Here is a 20,364-nt window from a genome sequence, read left to right on the forward strand (position 1 = left end):
ATTTATCTATTTTTCAAGCCTTTATGGAAATGTTGTGTTTACAAGACAGGAAATTCAGGCATTTCTCATGTATTATTTACACTCCCACCTTGCCAGCATCTTCTGTTGTGGCTACAAACTTTCTTCCACCTTCCGAATCAACAGTTGCATTGTGGGATACAAAACCCACGTGACTCGAGGTTTCAGGCTGGACCCCATCCTGGGGCAACATGACAACGTGAGGGTTGTTATTGCACACAGAGAAATGCATAAAGAAATAACTACAGACACAGGAAGAGGAACCCAGCCCCAGACACGAGGTCCAAAGATCACAATGGTCTGTCAGTTCCCATGGCAACAGCTACAAAACATCACCAGGATGACGGTGCTGCTGTCGTCCACGAGGAGGCGCTGTTTTGTCTGTGTGTGAAAGTCTGTTCGGGTGTGTGTGTGTGTGTGTGTGTGTGTGTGTGTGTGTGTGTGTGTGTGTGTGTGTGTGTGTGTGTGTGTGTGTGTGTGTGTGTGTGTGTGTGTGTGTGTGTGTGTGTGTGTGTGTGTGTGTGTGTGTGTGTGTGTGTGTGTGTGTGTCTTGAGTGGCACCGACACACAACTTGTGTGTGCAGCGTTTGCCAAACTGAGGTCGACTCAAAGCGTTAAGTCAAGATTTGACTTCTCAGCTCATCATCATAATCCCGGTGCTTTTATGCCCGGAGAGATTTTTAATTTACATTAATAATAATTATGTTGTTTGAAGCGTTTGGTAATAAAAAGTATGACTATATAAAATAGACTTTCAAGAAACAGCAAGGAGGGAACTATAAACACTGGGAGACATGGGCGTGCATATGCAACACACACACACACACACACACACACACACACACACACACACACACACACACACACACACACACACACACACACACGGAGTCCTGCCCAAAGAGGTGGGTGGGTTAGGCATATGTGAGATTTTTGTGCCCTGAGTTTGTTTTTAAAGGCAGACCTTTTCTCAGGCATTACATGATCTGCTTATTTCGCTGGGATAGTTATACCTTTATAATATGGTTGGAGTCTAAAATAAAGAAATTAATTTCTAAACAAATAGTTTTCTACTTGTTGGGTTTGTTAATACACCCACATATACCCTTTAATCCTGCCTGGAAGACAAAAAGTAGGGCATGTTTGAACGTATAGTCAGGATGAGGGGTTATTCTGTTCAGGCAGTGATCTAACTTCACCAGACATGAAATGCATGGAAAGGAATTTTATAGAAAAGCAGTACAGATCCGCTGAACCCCGTGACTCACATGTAAAAACCACATTAATGTACAATATTCCCTTTATTTACATCAAATAAAGAACGTAAAAACACTTCGTCAAGGAGTGTTCAAGTGTGAACATTCGTCAGATTCCTCAGAGCACCGATAAGCAGGGTTTTATTGAACCGGGAGGGGAAGGGTTCATCCGTCCTTTCACACCCCGTACAACAGAAACCACAGGTGGGAATGACTTCACCATCGATCGAGGGGGAAGTTAGTCTGAAAGATCCCTGGAAGTTGTCACCAACCGCACTGGACGTTAGTGCCCATTTTTTAAAGATCTAAACATTCAAAATGGTTGGAGGTGCTTTGGAACCAGAGAACTGTGTGACATTTGCAAGAAAACACACAACACACACACATATATTCACAATAATGGCGAGACACAATAGGTTTAAATCGATCAGTGTATTTATTGGACTTAATGTTCTTTCAGGTTTCTTCTAGTCCCGTCTGAGGTCATCTTTTACTTCTTACACTCTTTCGACATATAAACTTTATAGCATTGCTCACAGGCAATGGAAAGTCCAACAACCAGAGAGACAAACTCCTCAAAGTCCACATGGCCGTCGCTGTTGACATCCAGGTCCTTCATGATTTTGTCTACAGCTTCCGGGTCTTTCTGACACTGGGGTAAGAGAAGAAGTGTGAACGGCATGTCACAAACGTTTAGCGTGATCAATAATCAGGACACATCGGGGTTCCGTCTCACCTTCAGGAAGTTTGATAGCTCGTTCTCCATCAGGTCTTTGAGATCGCGTTTGCTGAGGGTGCTCTCCTTGCCGTCTCTAGAGGCATAACGATGGAACACCAGGATGAGTGACTCCATGGCAATCTCCAGCTCTGAAGGCATGTTTGCTGAAAATCACATTAGCAAGAGCAAAGAATATCGATTATGATCGCTGATAGCATGATTTAGCCAAGTGAAAACACTCTTGTATGAGACAGAGAGCGGATCTAGGATGGGGTGAGGGTAAAAAGCAAGTAGAACTTCCTTGAACAGTAAAGAGACTTGCCCAAGTTTCCTCTAAAAATCTCTTTTCCAAGTCTCCTTTACTGTTCGAGGAAGTTCTACCTTGTGCATAATGTGATCTTGTCCATTTTCTTACCCAAGAAGTGTCAAAGTTTCCTCTGAAAGTCTCTTTTCCAAGTCTTCTTTAGTGTTAGAGGAAGTTCTACCTGGCTTTTTATCCTCACCCCATCCAAGATCAGCTCTCCGTCTCATACAAGAGTCTTTACATGCGGCTAATCGTCCTATCAGCGATCATAAAGAAGACTTGGAGAAGAGACTTTTAGAGGAAACTTTGACACTTCTTGGGTAAGAAAATAGACGAGACCACATAGTGCAAAAGGTAGAACTTCCTCAAACAGTAAAGGGGACTTGGAAAAGAGACTTTCAGAGGAAACTTTGACACTTCTTGGGTAAGAAAATGGACGAGATCACATAGTCCAAGAGGACAGTCACACAAAGAAAAGGTTTTGCTCGTTGCTCCTTCCCACGTCTGAGTAACGCTCACGAGGAGCAAGAGGGAAGCAAAGAAAGGAAAGTCGTCTAGAACCCCAACAGTGCTCCTCGGTTGCCTCGTGGGTCTTGACCTGCAACGGTTAAAAAAGAAGGGAGAGAAAGAGGGGTCTTTGAAGGAGGGATGGAAAAGTATTAGGAAGCAAAATGGAGTTTCTGGCAGGCAGGAACATGTCTGGTCCGAGCCCAGGTCTGATGAATAGTCTGGGTCCAGGGGGATTAAACCAAACAACCTGCTGGAGTTGTTCCTCCAAGCGAACCCAAGAAGCTTTGAATAATTTCGTAACCCTTAAAAAAGTCCTTAAAAGTTGGGAAACATCCAATCACACACACACACACACACACACACACACACACACACACACACACACACACACACACACACACACACACACACACACACACACACACAGCGGTGCGCGGCCCTGACGCGCTGCGCGGAGGCCCACCGGTACCGTTACTTCTTACCGTGCGGGACGTGGTCGGCTCGGCGGAGGAGAAGGAATGTTAAGAGGTGGGGAGGGGGGAGTACCGGGGTAGTTTTATAGTCAGGCACCGCCCCAGAAGCCACACAGGCGCGTCAGGCCGTGGACGTGGACAGTGGACGAGCTGAGGGGCGTGACGCGCGGCGGCGCGTTCGGTTAGAGAGCCGTTAGTTACAGTTGGGCAGTTAAAGCAGAGCAGTTATCAGGTTAACGGCAGTTAGCATCTCTAACAGAGAGTTAGCACCTGTGTTAGAGAAATCTATGTGTTAACTAGAGGGGAGACATGTGCGTGTGTGCGTGTGTGTGTGTGTGTGTGCGCGTGGGAGTGTGTGTGATTTAACTAATTAAATGTTTGATATATGGATCTGTCAGCATACCAGAGAACACACACACACACACACACACACACACACACACACACACACACACACACACACACACACACACACACACACACACACACCTTTACTTAAGTCTGCAGAAGCCAAGTCAAACACACTGCCTCATGTGATGATCAGTCCGCTGAACTCGTGTTTACATTCACGTCAGGTTTTTATAAAAGAAAACATGATTTTTCCATAATTACAGGAGCATCCGTTTTGTTCGGATCTCACCTTTCCTGAAAAATTATGAATCAATATTATCCGACTTCATCCTGGTGTCGCCTCAAGTCTCATCCATGTTACCAGGATCCACATGACATAACGCTTCGATTACCATCCTGATCCGGATCGAATCGCTGGAATGTCGAGGTGCCCATTCCTGGATTCCATATGAAACTACATCGGTACCTCAAAATTAAGATGAACCTTTTTCTAGACCCCAAATCCACCTCAACACACAATATCAACAAAATCCACACACAGATAAACAAAGAAACAGAGAAACAAGTACACAACAACAAAACCTCCTCCACAGGTGGAGGTAATGATTACCCAGAAAACATCAGGGCCTCTAATCCAATCAAAGTTCTATGATAAGAAAATCCTCCTGGAGTATTGATAACAGATCAGGAGTTAAAATAATCTAAAGTTATCCAGCAAAACCAACACGTTTGATCCGATCAGATTCTATTACAGTTACACACAAACTGTGAATTCAGACCATAATCAATCCAAAAAAATTATAATCCAGCATAACCTGTTCTTCTCATCTGACAAAAAACAACTGCTTTATTCATGAATTTTGGTTTTATTTTGAAGTATTGTGGTATTTTTATTAGTCTAAGTCAATACTGTCTGGTTTAAATAATATAAAAGCAAAAATTCAAAATGCATAATTAAGCCAGAGACACGGGAGGAAGAAGCGACAAAAAACCGGAAGTGAAATACCACAACATTATACAACTACCAAAATAAAACAGGAAATAGAAAAAACAACCTTCAAAATAAGGAACCAACAAGCTAGCGTCAACACCGTGACGATCTTCTGTATTTATGACGCACAGTGGAAACATTTACCTGTTTCGTTCGCTAAAATAACTGTGAAACGTTCAGATGAAGTTACAATAGAATAGCCGAATCATAACTAAACAATATTTTTGTTAACAGCTACCACGAGTCGTGTTACTAAACAACAACAACGGATGCTAACATTTGCATCGTTAGCCACCATAAGCTTCCGGTCCGACGGCGTCAAATCAGCGTCATTAAATAATTATAATTTTAATTTAAAACAATAGAATATATTTAAATCTTCGTACAGCAGTTATTTAGTCTTTACTTTTATAAATTTTCTATTCTTTTCTCTAAATTTTTTAATGTATAAATGCTGGTCTGTTTTCTTTTTCCTCTTACTTTACTCTTGAATCTCTTCTGCCACCTAGTGGTGAAAGAATGTACTGAATAAAAAAATATATTTTGCTGACGCGTTCAATGTTTATTTTATTTTATGATTCTGATGGCAATCAGGTAAATTCAACATGTAGACACATTACTGATACAAGAAAACAACAACAATAATATAATAAACAGTAATTTGATTACGAAAAATTATATTATATTCCTACAATACACTGTGGCGCAGTGGGCGCATACGGTATATCAGTCGTGGACTGATATGCTCACAATTAAACTTATATCCCAATTCAAATTGTGAGCGTTTAGGGGTTTAAAAACATGAAAAGTACCACAATTATTTTAAACCTTCGGACATAACGAGAGCTCGTAGAATAATTTCTCTGCATCAGGTTCACTGTGCCTAAAAGGAGCATGAAGATAACAAGAACCTCAGGTCCATGAACGTCTCACAGAAACTGTTGCCGTTTGCACATATTGACCACTAGAGGGAGCCAAATACCTCCTCAAATCCATTTACCTGTACTCAGTCGCCTGCACAACTGTATGTCATCAAAATATGATTTCCCTGCAGCAAGATCCAAATTCCGGTTAGAATGACACGCCACACTGCTAACTTTCAACTTTGAATTTTAAAATTGATCTTTTAAGTCTGAAAATTCCTCAAAATATTCAAGTTCTTTCGGTAGGCAAGTAAAGTTTAGACAGATGTTTATGTAGTGTGAGTGAAGGCTATACTATTATTGCATTAATCTGTGTAACTTGACACACTTTCATACACCAAACTCTACAGGTAACACCCTGCTCCCGCGGTATTTCCTGCCTTATTGGCTGTCTCAATATGACACACAATGAAATGCGTGCTAAAAACACACAAAACTCATCCGGAAGCTTGTGAATTCCAGCACTGGGTGCCACACCTGATACCAGGAGCTGATATGTTGGTGGCATCATAATCCCACGCCATGCCTCAGACATGGTGTGTTTAGTTCTTACCACACCCAGACAAGTTGTTGTTTGCTTTTGGGATAAGATTCATCGAAAAAATATGAAATAAGACATTAGTTTGATGCAGCAGCAGGAAAGAGATAAACTTTATGGAAACCTTGTGAGACCTGTATCGGTTTTGAAGTGTGACAAAGACACAAACGGCAGCGTGCAGCACATTTTTAACTGCATGCACTTGGTAACTGATGAGAATTCTTTTTTGGTGTTTGAACGCGACATTTCACACAAATCTTGCATCACGGGAAACACTCTGAGGACCCTCCTGGCGCTCGTCCCATCCAGAGAATGAGCAGGGTGCTGCAGCCGCGCCTGCAGAACAGGTTGAGACGGTGTGCAAAATGATACAAACAATAGTAATTAGAAATACCAGAGCAGCCCGGTCCTCTTCCGGGTACGAGAAAATGACAAAGTGTTTGAGACAGTTGGATTCTGAAAGCATATTTGTCCTTCCTCTTGTCATGATTACCTGTGATTACCCCCCTCTGGGAGCTCTCTCTCACACACACACAAACACACACACACACACACACACACATGCAACAGGCCTGAAGATTACAAGATCATCCTTTTTACTAAACTTTTGCATAACTTGTGGAGAAATAAGAAGTGAAAACTGTGAAGCAATAAAATAGCAGTTAAATCATGACTAAATCTTTTTGTGGGTGAACTTCAGAGGAAGGGGGGCAGGAAGTGTCTGCAGGCAGGAACAGACATGAGGATGGGGAGAGGGACGAGAAGGTGACCAACGGACAGGGAGAGTCAGAGATGGAGATTTTAAATGTAATTCTCAATGCATTCTGAACGCCAAAGTCTTGAGACGTACTTTTCTTTTTCGTGGCCGTTCAGACTCGTTCCTCCAGCATCGTGAGGCGTTGTCCAACTTTTCTGCTGTGTGTGTGTGTGTGTGTGACTCATTTTCACTTGAAGCGTTTGCATACACGGCTGTTGTCTGGTCCCGACTGTGATCTCTGCCTCAGGTGAAATACCAGCCGGTGTTACACACCTGTGAGCAAAAAAAACAAACCTGAATATGTTGCAGCAGTTAATACACAACCGGAGCTGGGGAAAGTTAAAAATTAAAAAAGATATAGATTATATGGACTAGAATTTACATGATGATACAACTTTATGCACATTTGCTCTTAATCTCTGTTGACGTTGACGTTGAAAGCATGCGTACTCCCTCTTATTTAATATTCAAACAGGATGCTGTCAGAGCTGCGTTCTGCATCAGGATTGAAGGTCTGGGATTTAAATTTGACGTCTTGCTGTTTGATATTCAGATAAATCCTGCAGCTTTCCTTTTGGAACGGATTCCAGGTTCCTTGGCCTATAACCCAGAACCATTCTCTGAGTGTTTTTTTTTTCTTGCACAACCTGCTCGACCAGGGTTGGGTGGCTGTTGGGTTGCATGAAAGTAAATAAGGTCTGATGTGTTTGGTTTAACTGGGGCACGTCTCCTTTGTGACAGGATTAAGGATTAAGGAGAGAATCTCTTTTATAAATAAATTACACGAGTGAATTTTATTTATTCTATTTCCATCTTAATCCCCCTTTTTAATCCACCTCCAGGAGCAATAAAGGAACCGTCCATCCCAGTAGGAGTGTGTCTTTATGGGATGGAAGGGCAGTGGGCATCTATAGCTCTCCAGGAAAACTGGATGGGAGGGGGGGGGGGGGGCGGTAAATCCCAGAATGCTTTGCGAACAGAAGCAGCGTAAAAGAGTCTCAGGACTTCTCTCCAACACAAAATACCCACCTGACGGGATACCTGAGGCTGTGTGGGTGTGGCGGGGGCCGGGGGGAGTGTCTGGTCGGCTCCTATATTAAGGTTCCACGGGCTTCCTCCTCTCCACTGTGCGGATTTCTTCTTTCCTTCTTTCCAATCCAGGTAGGCGCGCAAATTTTTTTTTTGCGTTTTGTCGGTGAAATGAGTCGAAGTGCAGCGCGTTAAATTCAGTTTTTACGCGCGTGGAATTCGGTTCCATTGCGCGCTGCTGCCAGAAAAAGAAAAAGTGATGAGAATTGTGCGTAATGATCCTGTGGTGATCAGTTGTCTCTGTGCCGTTCTCTCTTTATAGATCACCACCGTTGTGAAAAATGGAATCCGAACCGACCCCCTTGCAGATGTGCCTGGCCACCTTGATTACCATCTTTGAGAAATACGCCAGAGACGACAGCCGGCTGTCCAGGGACGAGTTCATGGTTCTCATGAAGACGCAAATGCCTGATTTCCCACAGGTCAGCAAAATCCCTGCAGTTTGTAAAACTGCTTCAATGCGAAAAGTTCTAGAAAATGATTCCTTATTCCCAAATCGTGATGGTTCCATTGATCACTTTTCTTCTTTTGTTCCATCCACGCAGGACACTCTGGGGGAGATTTTCACCTGTTCGGATGAAAACCAGGATAATTCCATGGAATTCAAAGAGTTCTGCAATCTGTATTTTACATTTGCCATGCTCCACTTTTGTATAATTGAATCTCTCGCGGAACAATACAAAGAAGGGCAGTAAATACAATTAAAAAAAAGATATATAACGTGGAATCAAACCTATAAGCTCTGATGTGGTTTCATATAACAATAAAAACAAATCTTGCTTCTAATTTCTGGTTTACGTTCTTTTATTTGAGATGTGTGAAAGAAACCGAGATGGATTAGATTGAATAATTGAATAATATGAACACACACACACACACACACACACACACACACACACACACACACACACACACACACACACACACACACACACACGAATTTATTTATTTATTTGACAAAATTGCCCTATAATAACGTTGATTTGATTTATTTGACATATGATTGATACAAACTGGACCCCCAGGTGTTTGGATTAACCAGTGAAATATGAATAACACATTTAAATTCAACACATTTAAGGTATTTGAAGCCTGTTCCAAAACTGACAGTGAAGAAGAAGTTTTAACCCACAAGCAGAAATAAAGCCACGAACAAATTTAATGTAAAAAGGGTGAACATCCAACCCTGTGGTCCTGCAGCAGTTGGATCTATTGTGCGTCATCAGGTGCGGCTGTCACCAGCCTGTCAACAGGGATAAATCAGCCATTCACACATAAAGATTGATGTACTTTGTATTTGTCTTGAAACACGTCCAGGAGCTTCAGACAGTTTCTGGACAAACAAGTATGAATGCCCTCGATCGGCTAAAAACTGACCAATCACAGCAGAGCATGATGGAAAACCCCGCCCTCCTGGTTGAAAGGAAAAACATGAGTTTAAATACAGTTTAAATCATAACGAATTGCTGGACTTGGATTGAACTCGTCTGTCGGAGTGATTTTACGCACAAACCGTTCGTGTTGCCTTTGAGATCAGCTCGGAAAATCGAGTGTTTGAGCGTTAATGGAGTGGGTTTGGTGGTCCGGCCGTCTTGCACAAATACTCGCCAGACGAGATACCTGAGTCTGCGTGGGTGTGGCGGGGCCGGGGAGTGTCTCCGGTGTGAGTCTATATCAAGGTCCCCACGGGCTTCCTCCTCTCCACTGCGCGGATTCCTCTCCTCCATCCAGGTAGGCGCACGGCGCAGATTTGGGATTTCTGGGTAAAATAACTTGAAAGGAAGCTCGTTAAGATATAAATTTAAAGTGTCCGTGTGTGGAATTCGATCCCATTGCATTCTGCTGCCAAAAAAGTGACAAAAAATGTCTTGATTTTTTTTATTTCTGAGTATCTCGATGCGTAAAATCAGTCTTTTTTGTTTGTTTTTTGTTTTTGAATGCTCACCATCCTCTTCATGTTTTTGTTCCAGAACTATCTGTGTAGATCATCCTAATTCTAACAATGACTGAGTGCTCAGAGTTGAATATTACCGCTATGGAGGCGGTATTGGCGGTATCTTACTCCATGTTCGCCGAAAAAAGAGATGACAGCGGAAAAATACCGATGGAGGCCTTCAAGACTCTCCTGCGTGAACAACTGCCCATGCTGCCCGAGGTCAGGAGAATCATTGCTCTCCGTAAAAACTTCTACAATGTGTGACTAAGTGTGAAATAACTTCAGGTATTAAAGAAGCGACGAGGAAAACGTCAAATATCCAAGTTAAAAACTTGATAAATAAATGGAAATGACGAAAAATAATGACGCAGAATGAAGAAATAAATAGATTTTTCACACCTTTTGCTGAACTAGAGGGTTACATTAACCACTTTGCACTTCACGCTTGTCTTCCACGCAGTCGGTGATAGAGTCCAAGTGCAGTGATGTGGACCAGGACGGCGATAAATGCGTGGACTACATGGAGTTCCTCACGCTGTTGGTCGACTGTGCCACTAGTATTTATGATGTATTACAAAACACGAAGGTCCTCCCAACGCAGCAGCAGAGCCTCTAGTGGGTCCAGTGTGGAATTAAGCGTAAACGATATGGTTTCATATCCCAATAAAATAAAAAAAAGTTTTGTTTCAAATCCTGCCTGTCTTTGTTTTTATTCGGGTTTGACACCGAATACGATTAGGATACAACACGGATGTGGTTTAAAACCTTTTTATCAACAAAACACTCCAGTCACTGTATGACGTCATCATGTAACGACGCAATCTGCAGTCATTTATATATATATATATATATATATTTTTTTAAATTTCCTTTAAATTTACAATAATTTGAAAAGAAGCATCGGCAATATGATCGACACCCATAGGTGTTTGGATCGACCATATATCATCATTAACCCCGCCCACGTGACGTCACAGGTCACGTGACACTCGGGTTTTTACAGTTAAATTTAAAGTGCAGAACGTCCCGTCTGTCTGCGTCATGGAGAAACGTGGAGTTTGGGTTTGTTTCGGATCCAGGCGGTTTCCTCCATCACGGGATGGGAATGGTGGGTTGGGGGAGGTGGGGAGACAGGGGGAGGGATGTGGGGGGTGGGGGGGTCTGGAGGAGGCGTCTGTTCTGACTCCATCGTTATCAACAGATGCAGGTGACGCCGCCGCTCTGCGGCTTCGTTTTATTTTTCGTGCGTAAAACAAAAACAAAAAAAATCTAAATCGGATCGACTTCAGGTCAGACTTTAAGGATTTTACCCCACCCCCCACCCCCCCCGGGAGGTGTCTGATATTTGAATGTTTTCATGATGGAGGGCGGTCTGGACGAAGCGCGGTTTCTCCCCAGATGATGCCGGAGCTTCTCCGAGCGGCAGACATGGATCCAAAATCAGCCACGACGGCGATGGACGCGCTGGTTCGGATCAGTGTGAGTGTGTGTGTGTGTGTGTGTGTGTGTGTGTGTGTGTGTGTGTGTGTGTGTGTGTGTGTGTGTGTGTGTGTGTGTGTGTGTGTGTGTGTGTGTGCGTTACATCAGTCTGGTTCAGAACGGTTCGAGGAGAGAATCACCGGCCGCTCATGACGCATCTCCACGCCCCCCCCACCACCCGACCCCCACCCCCCGAAACGCGTTCTTTCGTATTGCTTTACCAAATATTATACAATAAGAATAAAACGACACGTCTCCCTCGCTTCTCCTTTTTTTTTTTTGTTGGGGGGGCTCATGGGATGCTTGTTTCTATGGAAACGAGATGCAGCGGACCTTCGGTTGCCGCCAGGCTGCAAACGCGCTCTCGGGCGACGCCTGCAGCCCCGAACCGTCCCGCGGGTATGAAACGGATTTGCGGAATCGGTCCCGTTCACCCTTAACGCCGTGGAATGGGCCGTGTCCCCCCTCCCTTCCTGTCGTCACCGTGCTGGGGAGGTGGGGGGGGTGTCCACGCAATCTGCCATGGCGCCTAGGTTCCAGGTGAAGGTAAGGATGCCGCAGTGCCCGTTTTTTGCGCTGCGCTCTGGAGGCGATGCGCGTTCCGGTTCCAGGTGATGGGGGGTTTGAAGGACGGAGCGTTCGGGGTCGCGGAACCGGGATCGAAAGAGACAAAAGAGCGGGTTTGAAACGGAATAGAGGAGGAGAGACGAGCAGGCCGCGGCGCACGATGGAGGATGACTCCATGGTTTTTGATTCATCCGGTTAACGTCTCATCCTGGACCTGGGAAACTGACTGATAAAAGCCTTTTATTCTTTTTTATAATATGCATGATGTGTGTGTGTGTGTGTGTGTGTGTGTGTGTGTGTGTGTGTGTGTGTGTGTGTGTGTGTGTGTGTGTGTGTGTGTGTGTGTGTGTGATCCTTATTTGGTTCAGTTTGATGTGTGATCACTGCATCAGTCAGATCTCACAGCTACAACATCCTGAGCCTCTCATGTCAAGGGCATCCTTGAAATCAGGCCGTCCATGACCGACACACATCTGAAAGTGTCACACACACACACGCACACACACACACACACACACACACACACTTAAATCTCCCAGCATCCATCATCACACATGTCGGTCTCCTAGAAGCAGCTCGATGCTCTTCTGCGTCCTTGAAGGCGACGACCTGACCAATGACGGACGCGCACTGTATAATTAATGTCTTACCTTTATCTATATTTAACAAGAACTATGGGATGTGACGGTCCTTCTGCACCCTTTTGCCCCCCCCCCCCCCCCCCGCAGTCCAACATGAAGAGCCTGGAGTGTGAGCTCCACTGTCCGGTGTGTAAGGACATCGTCAAGCAGCCCGTCGTTCTGCCGTGTCAGCACAGCATCTGCCTCATGTGCGCCTCTGAGGTCCTGGTCGCCAGCGGTTACCCCCCACCGGAGCTGCCCCCGGAGCCCAATTCCCCTGCCTCCACGCCCAACATGCGCTCCCCCCGCCAGGCCCGCAGGCCGACGCCCAAAGCGGAGCAGCGACCCATCGACCGCGTGCTGCGGGCAGGTTTGGAACGCACCCCACGCCTGAATACCCTTCTGGTTTTCATCGGAAAGAGGTTTTAAAGCTCTCCTTCTCGGTTTTGAGGTCCCCACCCGCCTTCGCCGTCCCTGCCCCGCTCGCCTGGACAAGGTACGTATCCGGGGCGACGGCGCAAGGATGCCCCGCCCCTGGTGATGATGTTCCCGTGCGTCCCGTGCGGCAGAGACGTGGAGCTGGGGGAGAAGGGCCTCACCGACTGCCTGCGTAACCTCACCCTAGAACGGATCGTGGAGAGGTAGAGTAGCGGCGAGTCGGTTGATGGTCGGTTTACCTGATGTTAACCCCACCCACACCCTCCCCAGGTACCGACACACAGTGAGTCTGGGCAGCGTGGCGGTGATGTGTCAGTTCTGTAAGCCCCCCCAGACGCTGGAGGCCACCAAAGGCTGCGGCGACTGCAGGTCCAACTTCTGCAACGAATGCTTCAAGCTGTACCACCCCTGGGGGACGCCGCGGGCGCAACACGAGCACATCCTGCCCAAGCTCAACTTCAGGCCCAAGGTAGAGAACCCCCAGACACCATCAACACCAGACAAAACAAGGAAGTCAGAGACTGTAACATCCCGCGACACCCCTGAATTCAACATTTGACCCTGACCTACACCTTTTTGTGCCTCTGGCTTCCTGAAAAGGTTGCTTTTTGATTATATCTCATCATGTTTCAGAGATGTGTACCTAAAAAGGTATAAAAGTGAAAATGTGACCTTGACCTAGTTTTTCAAGGTCAAGGTTGTGATCTAATTTTCATCCCCTGGCCCCCCCTGAACACAACGCCTTTTGTTTCGCCTTTCTATCTGATCCGGTTCCTGAGATATGTGCAAAAAAAAAAAAGTACAAAAGTTGAAATTTGAGTTTGACCTTTTCTCAAGGTCAAGGTCATCATCTGATTTTTATCCCCGTTGCTGCCTGAGTGATCTCCCTTTTGTTTCATCCGTCTATCTGCAACGGTTGCGAAGATATCTGGTGGACTGACTAACGAACACGTAGCGTTTACCCCTCCCAGGTCCTCACCTGCCCCGAACACGACCAGGAGAAGCTCCACTTCTACTGCCGGTCCTGCCAGCGGCTGCTCTGCCCGCTCTGTAAACTCCGTCGCCTCCACACCGGACACAAAATCCTCCCGGTGGCTCACGCCTACCAGGCCCTGAAGGTGCGACGCTGGTCCAGGATTCTGTACCTGCGGAGTAAAACTAGAGGTAACTGAACGGAACAGGACTCGAGTTCTAAGAGGCGTTATTTTTGTTCTTGACAGGAGAAAATAACTAAGGAGTTGAACTACATCCTGTCCAACCAGGACACGGTTCTGACCCAGATCACCCAGCTGGAGAGTTCCATCACGCAGACGGAGGTGATCCACGCTCCTGAACGTGGGATTGGAACCAATCACCGTGGCAACAAGTACGACCGGCTGTTTGTTTGTGCTGTAAACAGGTCAACAGCGTGTCGGCCAGAGAGCAGCTCGCCCAGAGCATCAGGGATCTGACGGCCGCTCTGGCCGAGCGCCACGCCTCGCTCACTCAGGCCCTGGAGGCGGCGCGGCAGAAACGAGGCGAGGCATTGGCCGCTCAGGTGGCGGAGAGGCGGAGCCTGATGGAACACGCGGGGCTGATGGCGTTTACCCAGGAGCTGCTGAAGGAAACCGACCAGCCGTGCTTCGTGCAGGCAGCTCGCCAGACGCACAACAGGTGGGTCCTCGTGTTGTTTTTGTGTGGAGTGAGAGTTAGAGGAAATAAGTGGGATTGGAACTGATGACCCTCATTCGTCAAACCCGACCAAAACCACCTAAAAACGTCTTTAAACGTCTAAATACATGGCTTATTTTGTTCAGAGATGGATATAAAAGGACAACAATCATAAACCTCTTTCTCATGAAGCATCTTTATCATCATGAGGAAGAATAAAGGCTAAAAACAGAGCAGCAAACAAACTAAACCAGAACCAGAAGCAGGTGAGGGCTGTTAGAGGTTCTGATCAGGTAATCTGGCGCCCTCTGGTGGACAGTTGGGGCTTTTCCGATCTGATCCTGAATGATGTTTAGTTTTAAATGAGCGGATTCTCTCCTCATCATCTGTCATTTTTGATGCTTGTGGAGATGCTTGCCTCGGTCACATGACCACCTTCTTAAAGGGGCCGCTCCAGGCCGCTAACACAGAATACATTACAGCTAAACTGAAACCCCCAAGCTAGCAGAACCAATAAGAAACAAACGTCAGTGTGACGTTACGAGAACGCTGCTAATAAAGTTGATACAAACTTGATACAAACCTTTTTTATTACATTTTTTATGCTGGTCGTATCGTTTTTAATTTTGTTTTATTTATTCGCCACAGCTTAAAGTCAGGGGGGCCACATCAGCATAATGGCTGTCCTCAAAGGGCCAGATGTAACGAATAAATGTAACTCAATGTAAACTAATTTAAAAGTAAACTAAATGTAACTACTCCTTAATGTTAAATTACTCTGAATTTATGACTTATTCTAGTTCCAAACATTACAGTTAGACAGAAAAAACATGTTTGTTTGTTTCTCTGTTAGAACATAAATCCTTTTAATTCATCAGGTTATTAAACCCACAGAAATGAATCAATCAAGGATCAAACTATCAATCAATAAAGAAAAATAACATCAAACACAAGTTAGGACACTAACTTTGTTCAAAATGTTTTACTGCATTGTGGGAAATGTAGTTTTTGCTCAAAGCACACTTTTGACCTATTTACCTTTAGACTCTCAGACCTTTGATGCTCTCGGGGCCACATTTGGCCCCCGGGCCTTGAGTTTGACACATGTGGCTTAAAGGACGGTCGGTGAAAATATTTGTTTTTCCTCCAGGTTGAGCAAAGCGATCGAGAACCTCCAGCATTTCGGTCTGGCTGCCGATCCGTCCTTCAGACACTTCCAGCTGGACGTCTCCAAGGAGCTGAAGCTCCTGACGGAGCTGAACTTCATCCAGGGTGAGTGACCAGAGAAGAGCGGGTCGACCATCTCGCTCGTCTTCTCCTCTCTAACCCCGTCCCTGATTGGTCGCAGCCCCCCTGGCGCCGGTGATCGACACCCAGCGCACCCTGGCCTACGACCAGCTCTTCCTCTGCTGGCGTCTGCCCCCGGACTCCACGCCCGCCTGGCACTTCTCCGTGGAGTACCGGCGGCGGGGCGTGGTGCCGGGCGGGGCCTCCAGAGGCGGGATCAGGGGCGGGCTGGCCGCCGCCCGCTGGGGGTGGCAGCGTCTGGACGAGGTGGGCGGCAACAGCGCCGTGATCGACCGGCTGGAGATGGACAGCGTGTACGTGCTGCGGGTCCGCGGCTGCAACAAGGCCGGCTACGGGGACTACAGCGAGGAGGTGTACCTGCACACCCCGCCCGCACCAGGTAGGACAACACATGGCCACGCCCTCCCACCGCCGCCCACACCACCTCAGGACGCCATCACGAATAAAACGGTTTACTGTCGGGAAGATCATCTGCTCATTTGTTCCGTTTTTATCAGACGTTCCACGGAACGTGTTTGGATTGGACCTCGGAAGTTTTTATTTCATAAAATGCAGAATATTTAAATTTCATTTAATTTTTAATTTTAATTAATCTCTAAATTTCAAGCTTAGACTCCTTATATCCAGAATGTTTTTTTTGTTTTTTTTTAAATTTCAGGATAGGAAACGAAAGAAATATAGCAGAAACTCTGGATGTGCTAAAAGCTAACAACACAGTTAGCATGAAAATACATTCAAAAAAAGCACAATTTATAAAAATGTATTTTAAAAATTTGATTAAAAAAAAATACATTTGAAAGTTTTTTCTTTGCTAAACCTAAAAGGAGAAGGTTTTGAAAGGAAAATCAAAAATGGTTTCAAAAGAAAAATCAACACTCATCGCTGTTTGAGCTCTCGAATGACGTCACTTCCTGTTAGTGATGTCACACACCGGAAGTGGATTGGATTAAGTCGCAAAATTACATCAATATCACTGGATGGAACATGGAACTGATGGAGCCAAACAAATCATGATATTTTAACCAACATACAGGTTATTTTAATATAATTAACACATTTTTTTTACTAAAATGAAAGTATTTCTAAGCATATCAAAAATAAATATTTGATACTTTTTAAGTTTTATTGCATTAATGACAAAAATGATCAGAGCGGATGTGAGAAAATGATTGTATTTTAACACGTTATGTTAAAAATGTGCAAATTGTACATTTCTGATTATTATTATTATTATTTATTTGCATTTTGACCTCATCAATGACTTCTGACACTAAAAACATCACTGACAGCTTCATCATGTCTTTCGCTCTTCATCATGACAACCAAAACTTAACAATTTTCCCAGAATAACCCGACAGCATCTGGATGGTTACTATAGCAACCAGTAAATGACTCATTCTTTTTTCCTTTCTTTCCATTCTTGCCCTCTCTGTTTTTTTGTTCCCGTTTCTCCCACCGCTTTGAACGCATCCCGTCTCTTCTCTCTCGTCTCATTTCCATCCCACAGCTCCGCCCTCGTCATCCTCTTCCTCGCCACGTCCACGCCGACAAACGTAAGACGTGCAATCGCATCCTTCGATCGCCCCCCCGATCCCTCTGTAATTTGTGCTTCCTTTGGAAAAAAAACCCCTCCACGTTGATCCATCGGCGTATTGATCGACGCCCCCTCCTCTTTCTTTCTCTGCCGCCCCCCCCCTTTATCTCCTCTAATTTCCTTTCCTCGCTTCTTCCTGACTGTAAATCTTCCTTTTCTCCATGTTGCCTCCTGAATGTCTCCCTCTTACCCCCCCTCCTTGCTGCCCCCCCCCCCCAGTGCTGAACTTCTACCTGGACTCCCGTTGGGGTCTCCACGCTGACCGGCTGGTGGTCAGTAAGGAGCAGCGTTGCGCCCGGAGCGTCCCGGGTCTGTCTCTGCTTCAAGCCGCCGACCACGCCCTCACTTCCTGTCACGTGACCTCTGACCTCCTGGTGGGGGACGTGGCCATCACGCAGGGGCGGCACTACTGGGCGTGCTCCGTAGAGCCCGGGTCCTACCTGGTCAAGGTACACCGCTAACGGTTAGCAATCGAGGATTCCGATCGATCAATGATGATGTATTGATTTTTTTTTATTGATCAGGTGGGGGTGGGGCTGGAATCCAAACTGCAGGAGTGGTTCCACCTCCCACAGGACATGGCCAGCCCCCGGTGAGTAGAAACAGGAAGTGGAAAAAAACGAACACAAGCATCAGCTAGCCTGACCTTTGACCTCCACGTTTGCCCCCCCCATCAGCTACGACCCCGACAGCGGTCACGATAGTGGCGCCGAAGACGCCCTGGACGCCGTCCCCCCCTTCTGCTTCCTCACCATGGGGATGGGTAAGATCTACCTGCCCCAGCATCACCACCACCACCACAGTAACCATGGAAACGGCAACCCCATCACCAACGGCCCCTCCTCCTCCTCCCCGTCGGGCCTCACCTACCCGCTGCCCCCCCGGCTGGGCGTGTGCCTGGACTTCGAGAAAGGTCGCGTGACCTTCTACGACGCCCACTCGCTGCGGCCCCTGTGGGAGGGGCACATAGACTGCTCCGGCCCCGTCTGCCCCGCCTTCTGCTTCATCGGGGGAGGCGGCCTGCAGCTGCAGGAGCTGGTAGCCAATCGGAACGCAGATCAGACTCCTGTGAGGAGAGTGACCATCCAGACGCGCGGATCGGTTTTGAATAACAACTGATCTGATTGGTCGAGAGGCGGGCGAGGGCGGAGACGCATTTAGAAAACAAAGTTAGACTCCTCAGCGGATTTTGTTTGATATTTAATTTTATTTGTATGAGAAACTGTTTCTATAGCAACAAATATGCAATGTATCTACGGTTTTTTTGGTTTTTTTACATTTTTGTTAAATCGATGCAGGAATTATTGCTTCGGTAGTTTTTGGTGCATCCGGCACGCGACATGGAATCACATAAAGCTAACGTAGATAGCGCGCCGCCGCTTTTATTTAACATTCAGAGCTTGATCTTATGTCTAAAACACGACGAGAGTGAAATAAAGATATTTAATTGCATCTATAATCAAATTTTTGGCTGTCGGTGAACACTTTCCAGCCCCCCTCCTCCCTTCCCTCATGAATCCAACCAAAGTTATTGTTTTTCTGGGATGTAAATGTGGTAAATTAGAGGTAGAGAGGAACAGCGAGGCAATACTGTAATTAGAAGCTCCAATTATATCTCCACCGCTCAGCTAATCACTACTTTCTGTTTGGATTGTGTGTGTGTGTGAGTGAATGTGTGTGTTTCCTCCCCATGCACCCGGGTGTGTGTGTGTTTCGACTGATAACAACATTTATTCATTTTGTTTTTCTTTCACACAATTGTTCTGTGTGTTTTTTTATTATTTTTTTCTCAACCTTGCTTGATTGGAAGTTAATGAGCTTCTTATGAAACTATTAGCAGATTAAATTTGTGTAAACTTCACCTGCCGGCAGAATGTTTGCAAAAGAAAAATTAATTAAAGAACTAAACACCGAATAAAGCTAATTGTTTAAATTACAAAACAACCTCTGATTATTTCTGATTTTTTCCTGCGTGTATTTTTCCAGTCATTCCCTCCTGAACCACTAGGGGGCAGCAAACCCAAGCAGAAAACCAACTTTACGCGCAAGAATCGGTACATTTCACCTTAGTAACACATAATCCTTTATTATAGGGCTTACAAATGAACCTTTAATACCTGAATTAGTTCCTAAATAGTGTGATAGATGATGATAAATACATACAAACACATTTCTGCAAGTGTTTCACGCTGTGATTGGTCAATAAATTACTAAAACGAAAACACACAACCCGTGCGCTTTTGTGCAAGACAAACTAACAAAGTTTTCAGCTCTACAGAACATAATTCAACATAAAAAGCTCTTACATACATGCATAAGGGGATGTTATAAATCTAACTTTATTATTTACATCTGCACCGAAATGTCTGCAATATAAACGTTGTAAAATATTTACTTTCCAGTCCTTCGCGGCCTCTTAGTTTCTCATTGTTCGACGCATCTTAATGCAAAATAGAAAACAGACTCAGTAGATCCATCAAAAAGCTCCATCATCTGACATTTTCTGGCCTTTTCTAAAAAGAAATAATACCTTCCTGTATGACAGATATCAAACTTCTGCTCCATGTTGAGCTGAGAAAACACCTCACATGTGCAGGTACTTAGCATTCCTTATGTAAATGTAATGTAAATCGCTGTCGTTTACCTTTTTATGAGCTACAATATGAAAATCCACATGTGTGTTTAATTGGAGCCACATTCAAGGGAAAAACCGTAGGGGGGGGGGGGGGGGTTTGGGTTCGCCTTCCACCGCAAAGGGAAAATAAAGAATTGTAGAAAAAAGGAGGGAATTGAGTGAAAAATAATAAAGCGCACAACCTTGACATGAGCCAAGATTCTTTTTTT

General features: G+C 45.3%; 2 protein-coding genes and 3 long non-coding RNA genes across 6 annotated transcripts; 3 read left to right on the plus strand and 2 right to left on the minus strand.

The window, feature by feature from the left end:
- Nucleotides 1-1,687: 1,687 nt before the first annotated feature.
- Nucleotides 1,688-3,445, minus strand: LOC137607333 (protein S100-A1-like). The gene is made up of 3 exons (XM_068333023.1): nt 3,289-3,445; nt 2,011-2,156; nt 1,688-1,926 (listed from the first exon to the last, which is right to left on the minus strand). Exons 2-3 carry the CDS (start codon nt 2,149-2,151, stop codon nt 1,765-1,767), a joined length of 303 nt encoding a protein of 100 aa, XP_068189124.1. The 5' UTR covers nt 2,152-2,156; nt 3,289-3,445; the 3' UTR covers nt 1,688-1,764.
- Nucleotides 3,446-5,313: 1,868 nt separating this feature from the next.
- LOC137607831 (uncharacterized) lies at nt 5,314-8,006 on the minus strand. Its single transcript, XR_011038046.1, has 3 exons — nt 7,869-8,006; nt 6,933-7,112; nt 5,314-6,418 (listed from the first exon to the last, which is right to left on the minus strand). It is a non-coding gene; the product is annotated as an uncharacterized lncRNA (long non-coding RNA).
- LOC137607829 (uncharacterized) lies at nt 7,868-8,714 on the plus strand. Its single transcript, XR_011038044.1, has 3 exons — nt 7,868-8,000; nt 8,191-8,350; nt 8,474-8,714. It is a non-coding gene; the product is annotated as an uncharacterized lncRNA (long non-coding RNA).
- A 725-nt stretch (nt 8,715-9,439) lies between these two features.
- Nucleotides 9,440-10,555, plus strand: LOC137607830 (uncharacterized). The gene is made up of 3 exons (XR_011038045.1): nt 9,440-9,659; nt 9,899-10,083; nt 10,325-10,555. It is a non-coding gene; the product is annotated as an uncharacterized lncRNA (long non-coding RNA).
- A 670-nt stretch (nt 10,556-11,225) lies between these two features.
- On the plus strand, nt 11,226-19,424 carry trim46b (tripartite motif containing 46b). Of its 2 annotated transcripts, none has more exons than XM_068333836.1 (12): nt 11,226-11,343; nt 12,639-12,900; nt 12,982-13,171; nt 13,239-13,437; nt 13,940-14,086; nt 14,189-14,284; nt 14,368-14,621; nt 15,769-15,890; nt 15,967-16,305; nt 17,740-17,969; nt 18,045-18,112; nt 18,198-19,424. In XM_068333836.1, exons 1-12 carry the CDS (start codon nt 11,263-11,265, stop codon nt 18,637-18,639), a joined length of 2,430 nt encoding a protein of 809 aa, XP_068189937.1. In that variant the 5' UTR covers nt 11,226-11,262; the 3' UTR covers nt 18,640-19,424. The 2 variants fall into 2 exon arrangements, with proteins under 2 accessions (XP_068189937.1, XP_068189939.1); XM_068333838.1 differs by lacking the exon at nt 11,226-11,343 and adding an exon at nt 11,636-11,889.
- Nucleotides 19,425-20,364: the final 940 nt, after the last annotated feature.

The sequence above is a fragment of the Antennarius striatus genome, chromosome 14, assembly GCF_040054535.1.
Source record: "Antennarius striatus isolate MH-2024 chromosome 14, ASM4005453v1, whole genome shotgun sequence".
Lineage (NCBI taxonomy): Eukaryota > Metazoa > Chordata > Actinopteri > Lophiiformes > Antennariidae > Antennarius > Antennarius striatus.

Coding starts and splice junctions, on each gene's coding strand:
- LOC137607333 (XM_068333023.1), bottom strand. CDS start 2,151: ATGCCTTCAGAGCTGGAGATTGCCATGGAGTCACTCATCCTGGTGTTC. Junction 1,927..2,010: donor AGCTATCAAACTTCCTGAAG/GTGAGACGGAAC, acceptor CTCTTACCCCAG/TGTCAGAAAGACCCGGAAGC.
- trim46b (XM_068333836.1), top strand. CDS start 11,263: ATGATGCCGGAGCTTCTCCGAGCGGCAGACATGGATCCAAAATCAGCC. Junction 13,172..13,238: donor CTAGAACGGATCGTGGAGAG/GTAGAGTAGCGG, acceptor CACCCTCCCCAG/GTACCGACACACAGTGAGTC. Junction 16,306..17,739: donor GCACACCCCGCCCGCACCAG/GTAGGACAACAC, acceptor CCCCCCCCCCAG/TGCTGAACTTCTACCTGGAC.